Genomic DNA, 14441 nt, shown 5'->3' on the forward strand with positions numbered 1-14441 from the left:
AAACTTTTCGAGGAAATTAATTCATCACATCTATTATATATTACAAGTCAATTATATTACGACTAAATATGTGATTTTCATTGACGATGTCGTGAAAAACTAAAGGAGCAGCAACAAAACAGCGGCTAACCTCTCTACAAAAGTACAGATAATACATCACGCGTCTATACAGAAAAGTACGAAAAGTCTCTCTCGTGTGTTCCGAACATTACATCGATGGCGTCATTTGGCACATTACTAGATTGCCTCGGAAGCCCCTAAATGCTGCGGTCAGCTGACAATGAATAATGTCATCCTACCTTCGTATCCCTGGACGTGTGATAGTAGTAAACAAAGGCAAACATCCACGCGCATGACAAGAGCAACGCGATCTTAACATTCCGCCGCATGACTGATCCGGGATCTCGCGTATGTCAGAGCCCTGATCTGCCCGGCTGATTTCCTCGATATGTCCTCTCAGCGCAAAACCCTCGTCCTTTCCTCGCACGAAACAACACGCTCACCCGCGAACACGTATGACACTACGAAATATCACCAACGCGCGTACCGGCAGTCGAAGCCATACTGCCGAGGACGGTTGAGAGCGGCGACTGTGATGCTGCTCGCGTGTTCGACGCCATCTGGTGGCGGCGCGTCAAATTAAATTACACCCGCGCGCCGAAGGGCGGCAGATTTCGGACGAACGAAATGTGGTTAGGTGGATTACATAAGGCGAAACGAAATCTCATTTTTCAATTCAACTTCCCAAAACCCAAATCAAGTTTTAGATCTTACGCATTTCGTATGGGAAAATATTATTGCGATCCCATGTTTCCAAATAACGAGTAAAGTTGTTAACACATAATTTATGTTAACATGTTAATTAGATATTTTTTTTATATATATAATCAATATTCAGACTTCAGAAAAGAGAGATAGAAAAGAAAACAATGTAATAATGTGCTCTATATATTCAAACTATTTAGTATTGCATATAAATACATTAAAAAAAATTTATTATCTTGACTAAACTTTGCAACTAAATATTATTTTGTTAATTGCATATAAAACTATTTAAATTAAATATATAACATATTAAATCTAACAAAACGTATATTTGACATAAATATTAATGTACGTTCAATCAAACACAATTAATATATGTTCAAAATAACAATTTAGTTGAAAGATTTAGTCATGTTAACAAATTTTTTCAGTGTATAATAATAATATATAATCTATTTTAATTATGTTCGAAAATTTGCATATACATGTTCCAATATAAATTATATAATAAATTATATAATAAATCGGTAATATGATTAAACTATATATGTATAACAATATAATTTAAAAATGTGTTCTCGCGCGTGTATGTAAAGTTGGAATCTCATTTTGTGAAAACTCATAAATAATTGAGAATTCTGATTTTATTTACAATAGCACTAAAGATACCGATATAGTTTAAACAAATAGTTCTGGCCATTAATACCAAAAATTTTTGGCCAAAAAATTAATTTTTTAATACGAAAAATGATAGTATTTTATTTGTAGTTGTTTATAGTAACAATAATTCATTTGGCAGTATTGAACTAATATGTATTAATTAAGTCATTCTCTTTCAGTGTAGGTGTTTGAAGTTTTGTTAATAGATGCACATTTTAAAAACTGCAATTAATTAAACAAATTGTTAAAAGTAATTTTTATCAAAAAAGAATTTTTAAATCTGCTTTTTCCAATATAAATTTCGATTGCGATTGCTACAAACAATTTTTAACGAGTCTAAATCACCTAGAAAAAGCAGATTTGAAAAATCTTTAAAATTAACGAAAATCACTTTTCACAATTTTTTAATACTATTGTAATTTTTAAACCGCCCACCTACAAACAAAACGAAAATCAGTAGAAACAACTAGAAATAATTCTAAAAAAGACTGTGTAATTAAATTTGAGATATCTTAAATTCGGAAAGCTTAAATTTTATATAATTATAAACAAAATACTATCATTTTCTATATTAAAAAATTAATTTTTAAAAAGTCGGGTGCTAAGTTTACATAGGTCCAGAACTATTTGTTTAAACTAACAGGAACTTTATAACTACTGTAAATATAGTCAGAAATTTTTTATATTTATTAGTTTCCACAAAACGTCAGCTTCACACACACCGTATCCTATCGTTCGAAAATATATATATATATAATCTAAATGTTTTTAAATAAACGAATTGTTCTTTTATCGCGATAACTTGAGTAATATTAATACAATATAATCTATTAACTTATTGATATTTATTTATTTAATGAATATATATTAGTAATGTAACTGCGATATAAGAAAGAAGATAAAATTTATCAAAGTAGATATAATAAGCTAATAATCAGATACACGAATAACGTATATAGAATAAAAAATCTCAGATTTTTTAGTTAAAAATAAAATTCAATTTTTGTTTAATTTTGGTGGAATTTTAAAAATATTCAAAAACAAAGAACACATTTTGCAAATCTATGATAAATTCATAGTTTTTCATGTCATATAATTTTGGAAATAAATATCGATTATATATCTAAATTTTTTTACCGATTTTTATACATTTCAGAAATTTTTAAAGCAATTTCGTATATTATTTACATTAAGAAACCAAAACTAAAAAAAAAGGGAATTTGCAAAGTCGAAAGAGAATATTTTTATCATATCACACATTTATCAAACTTTATATATTACGCTCCAAAAACATAATGTTAGAATTATTTGTAAAAAATTCAGAGGCTCAATCTTACCTTGTCGTAGACTCTCAGCACATCATTAATCCATTAAGTAATCCATTAATCCATTAAGTAATCCATGTGTGATACTCCTCAATGATTTTTAATGCACTGACACTTATACACTTCACACTCGATTATATTCGCGGATAGCGTTAAATCGCGGAGTAATATATGTGTCATTTTTATTTTGACACATAATATCAACGTTCAGTATTAACACATTGTAATCGCGTCCGAACCGACACACTTGACATATACGATTGCTCGATATAAAAATTACTGACACTCCCGATATTCGATCACACTCGCGAAAATCCCGTAACGTAGGTTATATTTGCACATATAACCCTCCTTCGAAGGGCGCGTACGACACTTTGTTCGACGAGAAAATGTAGGTTAGGTTGACAAACCTCTCCTTCGAAGGACGCGATTTCTATGACGTAATCACTGCGATATAATCACGATCGATATATCGATTATATGCTCACTAGCGCGATCTGGTAGGTTCACATTGATCCACTTTTGGCGCGCAATGTATCTTGGATTTGGCGGTAAAATTCCGAGGAAGAAGCCGTGATCCATCATGGCGGACGCGAAACGGCGTTACGCAAATTTTCGTACGAGATCGATCGATTCGTCTCGACTGATCTCTCCCGGCGAGTCCGAAATCCGCTCCTCGACGAGCCGGATGCCGAATAACACGCGCGAGTCACCTCGGAGAAGCGAATAACGCGAGATTCGCGGGCCCCGGATCCTGCGAGAAACAGCGGATCGCCGAGCGTCGATCCGACCGAAACGCGAGCGACGCGAATCTTGCACTTGACGTGTCAGCCACCTGTCAAATCGACACGTGAACGATCGTCCGTCGACGGAGTCGATACTCCGGACGATCTTTGCACGCGGATCCGCCCGGGATGGACGAAAACACGCGGGAACGACAAGCGGCAGCGAGACCCGACTATCCCCCGGCAACTCGCGACTGGAAGTGATCGAGGCTGCGTGCAATTGCGGTCACGTGACCGCGACTCGTGGCTCACTTCGCGCGATTACTCGCGGAACGGGAAGAAGACGCGATGTCGTCCCAAAATGGCCGAAATTGCGCACTGACAAAATGTGATATAATTGAAGATAAAAAAAATTAGCACAGGATGAAATCGAAGTTTGATTAATGTATTTGATTGACAGGTACAAGAGAATCAAATAGACGAGATTATACATACATGGTGGAGGCTGCGAAATTATGACAGCACGGAGGAATGGACGTGTCATATTGCCGATGTAGAAAATGTATTGGGCGAAGTATGGTTTTACGAGGAGTTCGAGAGGACCGGACGGCCTGGAGGAAGGTATTGTGGTGCAGTGTACAATCTTTACAAGGTATACACTAAAGCACTAAACTAAGGTTTTAACAACGCTGCTACGTAACCTTCAAAATTCCTATTTTCTTTGTTCTATAAATAATGCTATATTTGTAAATTTTTGTTGAAGAAAAATTGTCGATTATTAATTATCTATTAACGTCGTTAATTTTTTAACGCTATTAATTTTCATGTTTTTTTTTTGTTAATATTTTTTATTACTATAAAATGCAGAAAATTATTAATACAAGTAAAATAAAAATATTTTCTATATATTTATTATCTTTTATATCTATTTGATTGATTTATTTTTACATTGTTTGTCTCAAATTATTATTCCTCTTACAATTAGTATTAATATTTATAATATTTTATGCCGTAAAATTTTTGACTACACAAAATTAAATTAAATAATTGAGTGAATATTTATATCTGAATAAATTTTCAAATTATTCACGTTTGACAAATATTTTTGTAGAAAAGTGATTGTAGAGAATCTCAGATTTCTTTATTACACAATATAGTGTTATACTATATTGATATTGTGATATATATATATATATATATATATATATATATATATATATTTAGGAGAAATAGAAATAATTAAAATATAAAAATTCTCACAGGAATACACTTATTTATTTCTTTTCTATAGATACACAAGTAGTTTCTTACTTAATTAGATTTTATTTTTCATTTTTATATTCTTTAAAAAAATAAGCATAAAATATATTCATTAAGATAATTGCAAAATAATTTTAGAAAAATAAATAATCAGGAAGTAATAATCAAGTTCGATTAATATATTAATTCACAATATATTAATTAATATTGCTTTTTTATTTTTCAATATTTTAATTTATTTCTCAAAAATAGAAGATATTTATAATCCAGTGCACACATATGCCAATTTATAATATATTAATATTAAAATATTTGGTTTAATTTAATTTTAATTATGCTGTAAAATTGAACTATAGAACAAATAATACAAGAATATATGTATATTAATAGTAAAATAGAATTATAACAATGTAATATTTTTTGTATATATTCTTCAAAATAACAAACATGTAATTTGGTATAAACAATTTGCGTGAATAATATGCAATATTAAGATTTAATAATCTTTGAAATCTTATATTAAATAGTCTAAACCTAACATGCATTATTATAGACAAATGCATTATTGTAGAAAAGAAATATATACATGTTTTAAAAACATTTGGCATAATCGTTCTTTGATTGCAACGATTTTTCGATGACTTTACATCAAATTTATCTTGTTTAGCTTATAAAGCGACTGTAAACCGATATTGGGTGGATTTCGATAAATCTCACAAATACGCCCACTCAGGAGATACAGACGCGCGATGCCGGCCTCGAATCAATCTGTTGCGACCTGTCTTTTCGAAAGGAGTTCCGTGAGTTTGCTACAAAGTATGATTGGATAATATTTAATTTACCGTGAAGTTTCAAAACGCCACTGGCATGGCTTTTACACTGAGATGGTTTCTATTATTACACGTGAGTTTCTGCGCAGCATGGATGGACGAGAGGTACGTAAGAGTTTGTACTATTTTATTACTAATATATTCGTATATTCTGTTCTATTTTAATTTTACATTATAATTAAAATTAAAACCGAATACTTTAATATTAATATAATATATATATATATATATATATATATATATTGATATATATATAAATGTGTATTGTATCATTTTCGTTTGCATCTTTTGTTTTGTCATTTGCATTTGTATAACGTTTATTATATATCGAGTCAAAAGAAATGATCGTGAATTTGTATGTACGATATCAATTTTATTTAATTTTATTGTCTTTATTTGTTTATTACTATTAATTTTATTAATTTAATTGTATTACTCTTTCTTGATGAGATTGCATGAATAATATATAAACTCTTTTCAGACCTGTTCTGGAGTCTCAAGATGGACATCTCGTGATCTCAAGCGCAAAGGACAGAAATATCACCCTGAAGATAATAGGGGGCGGTCACGTGAATGTCAATGAGATCAATCTGCTTCACGTAGCGTCAGCGGTAACGTAACATACTGCACAGTCTAAATGTACAGCGTAATCGAGATAGAATCGGTTAACGCGTACATCTCGATTCCCTTTTAGGCGCAAAATGCGACGCGGGTCATTGACAGATGGCGGATGGGATACTTGGCCGAGATGGAGAGCTCTCTTCACCAGCTAATGACTGTAGTGACAGGCCCTACAGGTTTACAGGGAAGAGTCACCCAGCTCGAGAGGAGCATCGACGTGAACGGCACGATTCGCGCAGGAAACAGATCACGTATATATCCGGTAAGAACACATACACTGCGCGATATTGAATCAACAGCTTGCGATGGCATATCTCTTCCTAATGTACTCTCAAATTACGCTAACAAAATAATGCAAGCATTATTTCACGTGTAAAAATTAATTAGAAGGAAAATTGCACAAACAGTTTTATTTAAAATATTATATTATTTATCTATTATTTAGAGACAAATTAATTTTTTGTGTTTTAATAAAAGTTATTAAAATTCATAACATTAATAAAAATTATATTTACATGTCGAAATAAAAATAAATAAATAAATAAAAATAAGTAAATGTTTGCTGTGTCAAATTATTTTTACAAAGTATCTGTATCTTTTCAGAATGTAAATCCGAATTTGTTGCCGCTTAGAACTAGAAACACCATTCGCCGTATCAGCATACGAGTATGTAAAAATTTCAAATTTATTAAATTATATATACATATGTACAATGATCTATATGATTAAACAAAAAAATATATCTTTTTTTTAGCTTAAAGTATTAGAAGATTCATTGAGAGCTATGCAAACGCTGCTTCGAGAAAATGAGTGTCAGAGTGATCCTTGTCAAAACGGCGGTACATGCGAGGATCTCTATGACGGCTATCAATGTCATTGCCCATCAAATTGGGAGGTATATAAAGCTCGCTGTGTGACAAGAACGCGTTGACATTTCATTAGCATAATTGACGATAATTTTAGGGCCCGAATTGTATGACGGACGTCAATGAATGCTTAAAACTTCTTGGCACAGAACTTGGATGTCAAAATGGAGTATGCCGTAATTTGCCTGGATCTTATCGGTATGCAATATTAACAATTACATTTTCTATTACAGTAATTAATATCAAGCAAAATATTTTCGTTTGACTACAGATATTTTAAACAAATTTACAATAAGCGTTTTTTACATATAAAAATTCTATTAAAAATAATACTTTATTAATAATTTAAAAATAAATGTAAAAATTAATAATTCATAAATAATTTTAATAATATAAAATCTATTTTCTTTCATTCTATTGCCTCGTCTGATTATAGATAAAAAATTATAATAAATTTTTTATATAAAAAATTATATTAAAAAGTAATGCATTGTAAGTAATTTAAATAACATTTCCTTTTTTTTTAATTTTGTTGCTTTAACTAATTATAGACTTTTACATAACAATTCTATTAAAAAATAACATTTTGTAAATGATTAAAATAATTTAAAATCTTCTATTTTTTAATTCTATTGCTTTGTCTGTGTACTATTTTACATGAGCTTTTTACATAAGAAAGTCTAAAAAATAATACTTTGTAAATAATTTAAATAACTATAAATTTCCTATTTTTTATTATATTATTTTACATACAGGTGCGACTGCTTGGCGGGATGGTTCGGTCTTCATTGCACCCAGAAGACGTCGATTTGCAATACGGAGAATTCCGAGGCGCTTTGCGGTGAACACGGTGTCTGCATCGCCAAAAGTGGCTCTCAACTAGGCTACACATGCATATGCGATCAAGTAAGTTCTTTTTATATCTTACTTATTTGGTTTTAATTATAACTCATATTTATATATATATATATATATATCTCATATAGAACTTAGCTATAAACCTATTATAGTAGCAGACATATCCTGAACCTTTTATTTATCGCTCTTAGGGATGGGAGAGCGATGGCACGAGCCCAGCTTGCACCAAAGATGTAGATGAATGCGCGGCATACCATCCACCGTGCTCCGTAAATCCACCAGTATCTTGTCAAAATACTCGTGGCTCATTCACCTGCGGCGCCTGTCCGCACGGTTACAGTGGAAATGGCTATTATTGCACTGACATTGACGAGTGTCTGATTAACAACGGCGGTTGCAGTATCTCGCCTTACGTGCAATGCATAAATACAATGGTAAGAATTCTCCGAAAATATTTTATATATCTATAAATGCACTAGTAGACCCTGATCGATAATAGAAGAGATTTCGGTAAAATTATTTGATTTGATATTTTTTTTATATCGAAGCTTAGCTTTTATTCCAGGATCAACAACATGAAACTTTTAATCTCATTTTTATTATTTTTTTTATATATATTTAAAAAAATTTTTTATATACTTTAAAAAATTTGTTTTTCTTTATTTATAATTGTTCTCAAGTTCTGTTTAATCTAAACATCTTCAATAGACGATATTAATGTATGTATGTAATATGAAATCATATGTATATAATATAAAATGTATGTATGTAATATGAAATCAGTGTAAATTCTTTTTAATTGAAAAGTTTTTAAAGGAGGAGGTTTTAATTTCCTTCTCTAAGATTCATTAGTGCATAAATGTATAATATACAAATTTTATTTGTAAATGAGTATAAAAATATAAAAAATAAAATATAAAAATTATAAACCGTAAATTCTATTATCGTATTATTGCAGCAATCTATTGTATAGTTTTGTATTGATTTAATTTTTAATTTATTATTTTAATGAATGATTTTAATTGTAGGGCTCTAGAGTATGCGGCCCCTGTCCCTCGGGATATCGCGGCGACGGAGTTAGTTGCATTTTCGTCGGTGGTTGCGCCATCAACAACGGCGGATGTCATCCATTAGCCACGTGTAGCGAAAATCCGTCGCTCACAAGTTCTTACGTGCTATGCCGTTGTCCGCTAGGTTACATAGGTAATGGAATGGGACCAAACGGCTGTCAATTAACTGATGTATCAGTTAATACAGCGTGTTCCAGCAACCCTTGTGTTCATGGCGCATGTGTGCCAAACGGCGCAAATGGCTTCACTTGCACATGCAATCCGGGATATTCAGGTACAAATTGGGGAAGAGAGAGAGAGAGAGAGAAACGGGATAAAGGAAGGGAGGGAAAACTTTCTTGTAAACTATAAACGTTCTGTTACATGCATCTCATCACATAAGTAAGATATGGGATTAATTCGTGTTTAGCAAATACGTAAATATTGTCAAATTTAAATGTAAGTTATACGTAAACTCGTGAAAATTACGTTTGACGTTGTGGACAATAATTTCCATAGAAGTTCTATTTTATTTAATAAAAATAGAAATATGAAAATATATAAAAATTAAAAAATATATATATTTAATAAGTATTGAATTAATTGCAATATATAATTGTATTCTCATTAGCTTTTGTTAACATTTAGGGATTACGTGTAACATAGCGGCCGATCCATGCTTGCCAAATCCTTGCCGAAACAATGGCATTTGCGTCGTATTAAACGGACAAGCAACTTGTCAGTGTACATCTAGCTTTACGGGAAATAGATGCGAGACGCCACGGCAATCGTGCGGCGGTGTATCACGAAATTTTATGGGAACACTTCAGTACCCTATGGGCGGTAGCACTTACCAGCACGGATTGAGCTGCGCCTGGGTGTTAATCACAGAACCTTCGAAAGTTCTCAACATCACCTTCACGGCTTTCAATCTCGAACAGTCCACGGATTGCAAGTTTGACTTCCTACAGGTGCGATATGTGCTAACATCACATTTGGTAGTTCTAAAAGTTTTGTCAACTTCTCGTTTCTATCTTCGTAAGTAGAGCCATAAGTTCTGGAAGTCCTCGAAGTTATGTTATAGCCATTATTTGTGTTCTTATAATCTCAGGACAAAATTAGTAAAACAATTGTTTCAAGGATTTGTAAATTCTTTAATATTTATTCTAAAAATTTTTAATATTTTTAAATACTTAAATTTCAATTTTCAATTTTATATTTGATATAATGAATTAGTAAATATAAAAAATTAAGCAGAATTTTGTAGGAAATATAAGAGTGTATTTTTTTTTAAATGTATGAATATATTTTTAGATTCACGACGGCAAGAACGCTGGAAGCCAAATGATCAATAGATTTTGCGGTCCCGCATTGCCTAATGGAAACGGAAATATCATCTCGTCTCATAATAGTCTCTACTTGTGGTTCCACTCGGACAGCACTATATCTCACGACGGATTTACTTTCCATTGGAATAGCATCGATCCTGTTTGCGGAGCCGTTTTAGAGGATAATTACGGTACTATCACGTCTCCGGGCTCGCCAGGCAGATATCCCCCCAATAGGGATTGCTACTGGAGGATCTCCGTTACACCCTCGAAAAGGATTCAGTTTCATTTCGGTCAGCTGATGCTCGAGGAAAATTGCGAAGCCGACTACGTGGAGGTAAATTTTTTATACTACTTCATAAGTCGACTGGCACATAATATTATATGAGTAAACCTTCAGATTATATTATTATTATTTACGTGAAATATATTTTTCCTTTGTCAATTTTGATTTTATATTTGATATATATATATAGATAAAAGGTATGGAGGAAGAACGTTTAGGACTTTACTGCAATCACACTCGTCCCCCGCCTCTGATTACACCCAGTTCTGAAGCGACTGTTCATTTTCATTCTGATGCTACTGGTCAAGACTCCGGCTTTCAGATTCATTATTCGACGGTTGAAGGTAATAATTTGTTTGGGATACTTGATAATTAATAATTTGCGATTGTTTGATTGTGACGTCAAAGGCAAGAGAATGCACGCTGAAAATTTTTACATGCTATTTTTAGAGAAAAAAAATATTTTAATGAAACACAACTTCAGACTTTAAATGGCTTTAGCACACTTTTAAAATATTTCGAAAATTATCCTTTTCTCTTTATCAATTAACTGTAAAATGACTCCAAGGAGCCTTAATTTACACAAATTATTTATAATATAATAAGAAAATTATTTGTTAAATTATTAAATTATAAATAAAAATAATTTATAATGTCAGGCACTCCCGGTTGCGGTGGGGTTTATACAAGTGAAACTGGAATGATAAGTTCGCCCGGCCACTCGGGATCGTCTTATCAATCGAATGTGGAATGTGAGTGGAAGATACAACTGCCAGCAGGCGCACGAATCAGAGCCACGTGGTTGCGATTTAATCTCGAACCATCTTCCAGCTGTCAATTTGACTTTGTCGAGGTGATCCTTCAAATTCATTTAATCTTCCTAGTAATGGATGAGACGGGCCGCCATTGATCTTATTTTTATTCTTTCAGATTTACGATGGACCTAACAGACTTTCGCAGCTACTCGGTAGATACTGCGGATCGGATATGCCGCCGGCGATTAAGTCGAACTCAAACACTTTGGTCGTGGTCTTTAAATCTGATTGGTCTTACGAAATGGAAGGTTTCACACTGTCTTATGAGACTTTATGCGGCGGCGAATTCCACGAGGAAACGGGAATTCTCACGTCACCCTTCTATCCAAGCGTTTATCACGGCTCGAAAACGTGTATTTACGAGATTATACAACCGACAAATAAAGGAATCGTATTGACCATAGAAGATTTGGACATCGAAGGTAGAGATCCGCCGAATTGTTACTACGATTACGTCGAGATTTACGATGGTGATAACGAAAATGCAACGAAGCTAGCTACGTTATGCGGCGAGGAAGATCACATTCCAAACACTCCTTACTATTCAACGCATAATTACATGTACATCAAATTTACAACTGACAACAGTGTCGAGGGTCGAGGCTTCAAAGTTAATTATACGACCATTGATCGCAGTAAGTAGATCTGTAATATTTGGAATAATAATTATCGATGTATTTATCATATGTACATAATAATTGAATCTTTTTGCGTAAAAATGGAGTTTCGAGGATAACAAAATAAATGTTGATATTGTTCTTGTTAAGGATGCGGCGGATTGTTCAAAGAATCAACTGGAGTGATTCAGCCCCCTGTTGAAAATGGACGTTATGCCGATAACGAACAATGTATTTGGACCATTCAAGCACCGCCAGGATACATAATACAACTCACTTGGTTGTCGTTTAATTTGGAATCTCATACTAATTGCATTCATGATTACGTCAAGCTTTATGAAATTTACACTTCACCTGATGAAAATATAATAGCCACGTATGTCGCAATAAAATCATTTTTTTAAATTTTTAATTGCTTAAATTGAAAGACAATATTAATAACAAGTGCTAAGTCATCCGGAAAAGCTACAAATAATATCATTTCTATTATACATATTATGCTTATTTCACAATTAAAATTTTTCTTATATAAACTATTATTATTTTATATGTTATTATTTTTATAATTATTTTAATTAAAAATATATTATTTAGTAATATACTATATTATATATATTTTAAATATGTAATAATTTATATTATAATTTAATATAATTATAAATATAATAAATATTATATATTTATATTATAATTATATTTCAGATATTGTGGTAGTAATAAACCACCCGACCTCATGACGCAGGAACGTACACTTACCATAATTTTCCGCACTGACTCGAGTATTTCGCACGATGGATTTGCCGCCACATATGTTTTCGTGGACGTGAGCAAAGTCTGTGGCGGTCATTATTCGAAATCAAATGGTGTTATTAGATCGCCAAATTATCCTGATAATTATCCGAGTGAGAAAGATTGCACTTGGATTATTGAAGCGCAGAACAGGCACAGAATTATACTTACGGTCAATCACTTTGAATTGGAAAAACATTTAAATTGCGCATTTGACTATGTAGAAATCAGGTAATTAATTTGAACGTTATACATTATTAAATTGAAATAATTTAATGTCATTACTTTTCTATACATACGGATAATCACGTCATGTGTCTTATATTTCTTATATTAGAAATGGTGGATATAATTCTTCACCGTTGGTCGGCAAATACTGCTCAGAAATACCCAGTGAAATACCAAGTCAAACCAATCAAATGTACATTAGATTCGTCTCGGACTTCTCGAGATCGTTCCAAGGCTTTGAGATACAATGGGACAGTACTACGGAAGGTAATAGCTAGTTGTACACATGTAAATCTTCCTTTACAAAAATTATTAAGCAATTTACTTATATAAACATTCAAATTGCTTTAAATATTATTTATTAAAAATTTTTAAACTTATAAATAATCTGAAAATTTTATGTGTATTATACATATATATTTTTTTTAATGTTCGAGTATCTAAAACATTTAAGATTCTTGAAAAATAAGATATCTGGAAATAGAGATAGATTAAAATGATATTAATTAATGATTAATAATATATACAATAGAATATATTGAATATAACAGTACAGTTATAATTTTTGTACTAATTTTGAAAAACAAAATTTGTTTATAGTACTTATGTATATGAATATATGAAAACGGAACTTTATTTAGAAGCTAGTATTTTTTAATTTATATTTCTTTTTTTAATTAAATATAATTTTTTTTATTTAAAGAAAATTATTTTATTTTCCACACGATTGTTATTGCATTTAATTGATATTTAAATATATTTAAAATAATATCCATCTTTATCCAACATTTTCAAGATTTTAAAAAATTCCTTGATTTAAAATAACAAATCCGAACAATTCAGAATTTTTGTCACAGATTTTTGTCATAAAAGTAATTCGAATATATTTTTAATCCATATATTATATATAATAAAAGCTCTGATAAAGTTCCACATTTATCTCAATTTCTTTTGTACATTCGACTTCAGGATGTGGTGGTATGATGACAACAGTCACCGGAGATATCATGTCTCCAAATTTTCCCCAACCTTATTCATCAAACGCGGATTGTTACTGGAAGATAGCCGTAGCAGCAGGTAGTTTAGTGCAAGTCGTAATAGTCGATCTCGATCTCGAGAATCACATCAGATGTCGATTTGACTTCATCGAAATATTTGATGGTATCAGTCACCGCACAAATGGAAGACGTTACTGCGGTACCACGTATCCCAAAATTATTCAATCTACATCTAATCAAATGACCATTCGATTTCGCAGCGACTACAGTTATTCTACCCGCGGTTTCCATCTGAAGTACGAAACACGTAAGTATGTTATTAAATCGATGCTATGTAATTTTAATTTAGTAATATTTAAAAAAATATTTAAAAAATATATATTAAAAAATATCCTACGTATTTTGCTAAAGATTTTTGATT

The 14441-nt window shown here is 31.7% G+C and overlaps 2 protein-coding genes across 5 annotated transcripts in view; one reads left to right on the forward strand and one right to left on the reverse strand.

Annotated features, from left to right (window-relative positions):
* Pgant2 (polypeptide N-acetylgalactosaminyltransferase 2) overlaps positions 1-3752 on the reverse strand; it is a 357271-nt gene extending 353519 nt beyond the window's left edge. For 2 of the 3 annotated variants that reach the window (XM_085486202.1, XM_085486199.1), the window contains exon 1: positions 300-564. In XM_085486202.1, coding sequence (XP_085342328.1) covers positions 300-389 — 90 coding nt within the window. In that variant the 5' untranslated portion in view covers positions 390-564. Of the gene's footprint in view, positions 1-299; positions 565-2762 lie in introns of those variants that run through there. The other variant, XM_085486206.1, reaches the window with a different exon arrangement.
* Positions 3753-3793: 41 nt separating this feature from the next.
* Cubn (Cubilin) overlaps positions 3794-14441 on the forward strand; it is a 28610-nt gene continuing 17962 nt past the window's right edge. Inside the window, exons 1-20 of one of the 2 annotated variants that reach the window (XM_085486195.1) lie at positions 3794-3863; positions 3936-4127; positions 5403-5670; positions 6047-6176; positions 6260-6448; positions 6790-6852; positions 6941-7081; positions 7150-7250; positions 7808-7958; positions 8102-8344; positions 8939-9254; positions 9608-9930; positions 10274-10624; positions 10764-10917; positions 11233-11426; positions 11504-12023; positions 12156-12381; positions 12708-13025; positions 13132-13289; positions 13992-14327. In XM_085486195.1, coding sequence (XP_085342321.1) covers positions 5603-5670; positions 6047-6176; positions 6260-6448; positions 6790-6852; positions 6941-7081; positions 7150-7250; positions 7808-7958; positions 8102-8344; positions 8939-9254; positions 9608-9930; positions 10274-10624; positions 10764-10917; positions 11233-11426; positions 11504-12023; positions 12156-12381; positions 12708-13025; positions 13132-13289; positions 13992-14327 — 3982 coding nt within the window. In that variant the 5' untranslated portion in view covers positions 3794-3863; positions 3936-4127; positions 5403-5602. Of the gene's footprint in view, positions 4128-5402; positions 5671-6046; positions 6177-6259; positions 6449-6789; positions 6853-6940; positions 7082-7149; positions 7251-7807; positions 7959-8101; positions 8345-8938; positions 9255-9607; positions 9931-10273; positions 10625-10763; positions 10918-11232; positions 11427-11503; positions 12024-12155; positions 12382-12707; positions 13026-13131; positions 13290-13991; positions 14328-14441 lie in introns of both variants that reach the window. The other variant, XM_029312569.2, reaches the window with a different exon arrangement.

The sequence above is a fragment of the Nylanderia fulva genome, unplaced genomic scaffold (genome assembly GCF_048542155.1).
Source record: "Nylanderia fulva isolate GAGA-0341 unplaced genomic scaffold, ASM4854215v1 Scaffold11, whole genome shotgun sequence".
Classification (NCBI taxonomy): Eukaryota; Metazoa; Arthropoda; class Insecta; order Hymenoptera; family Formicidae; genus Nylanderia; species Nylanderia fulva.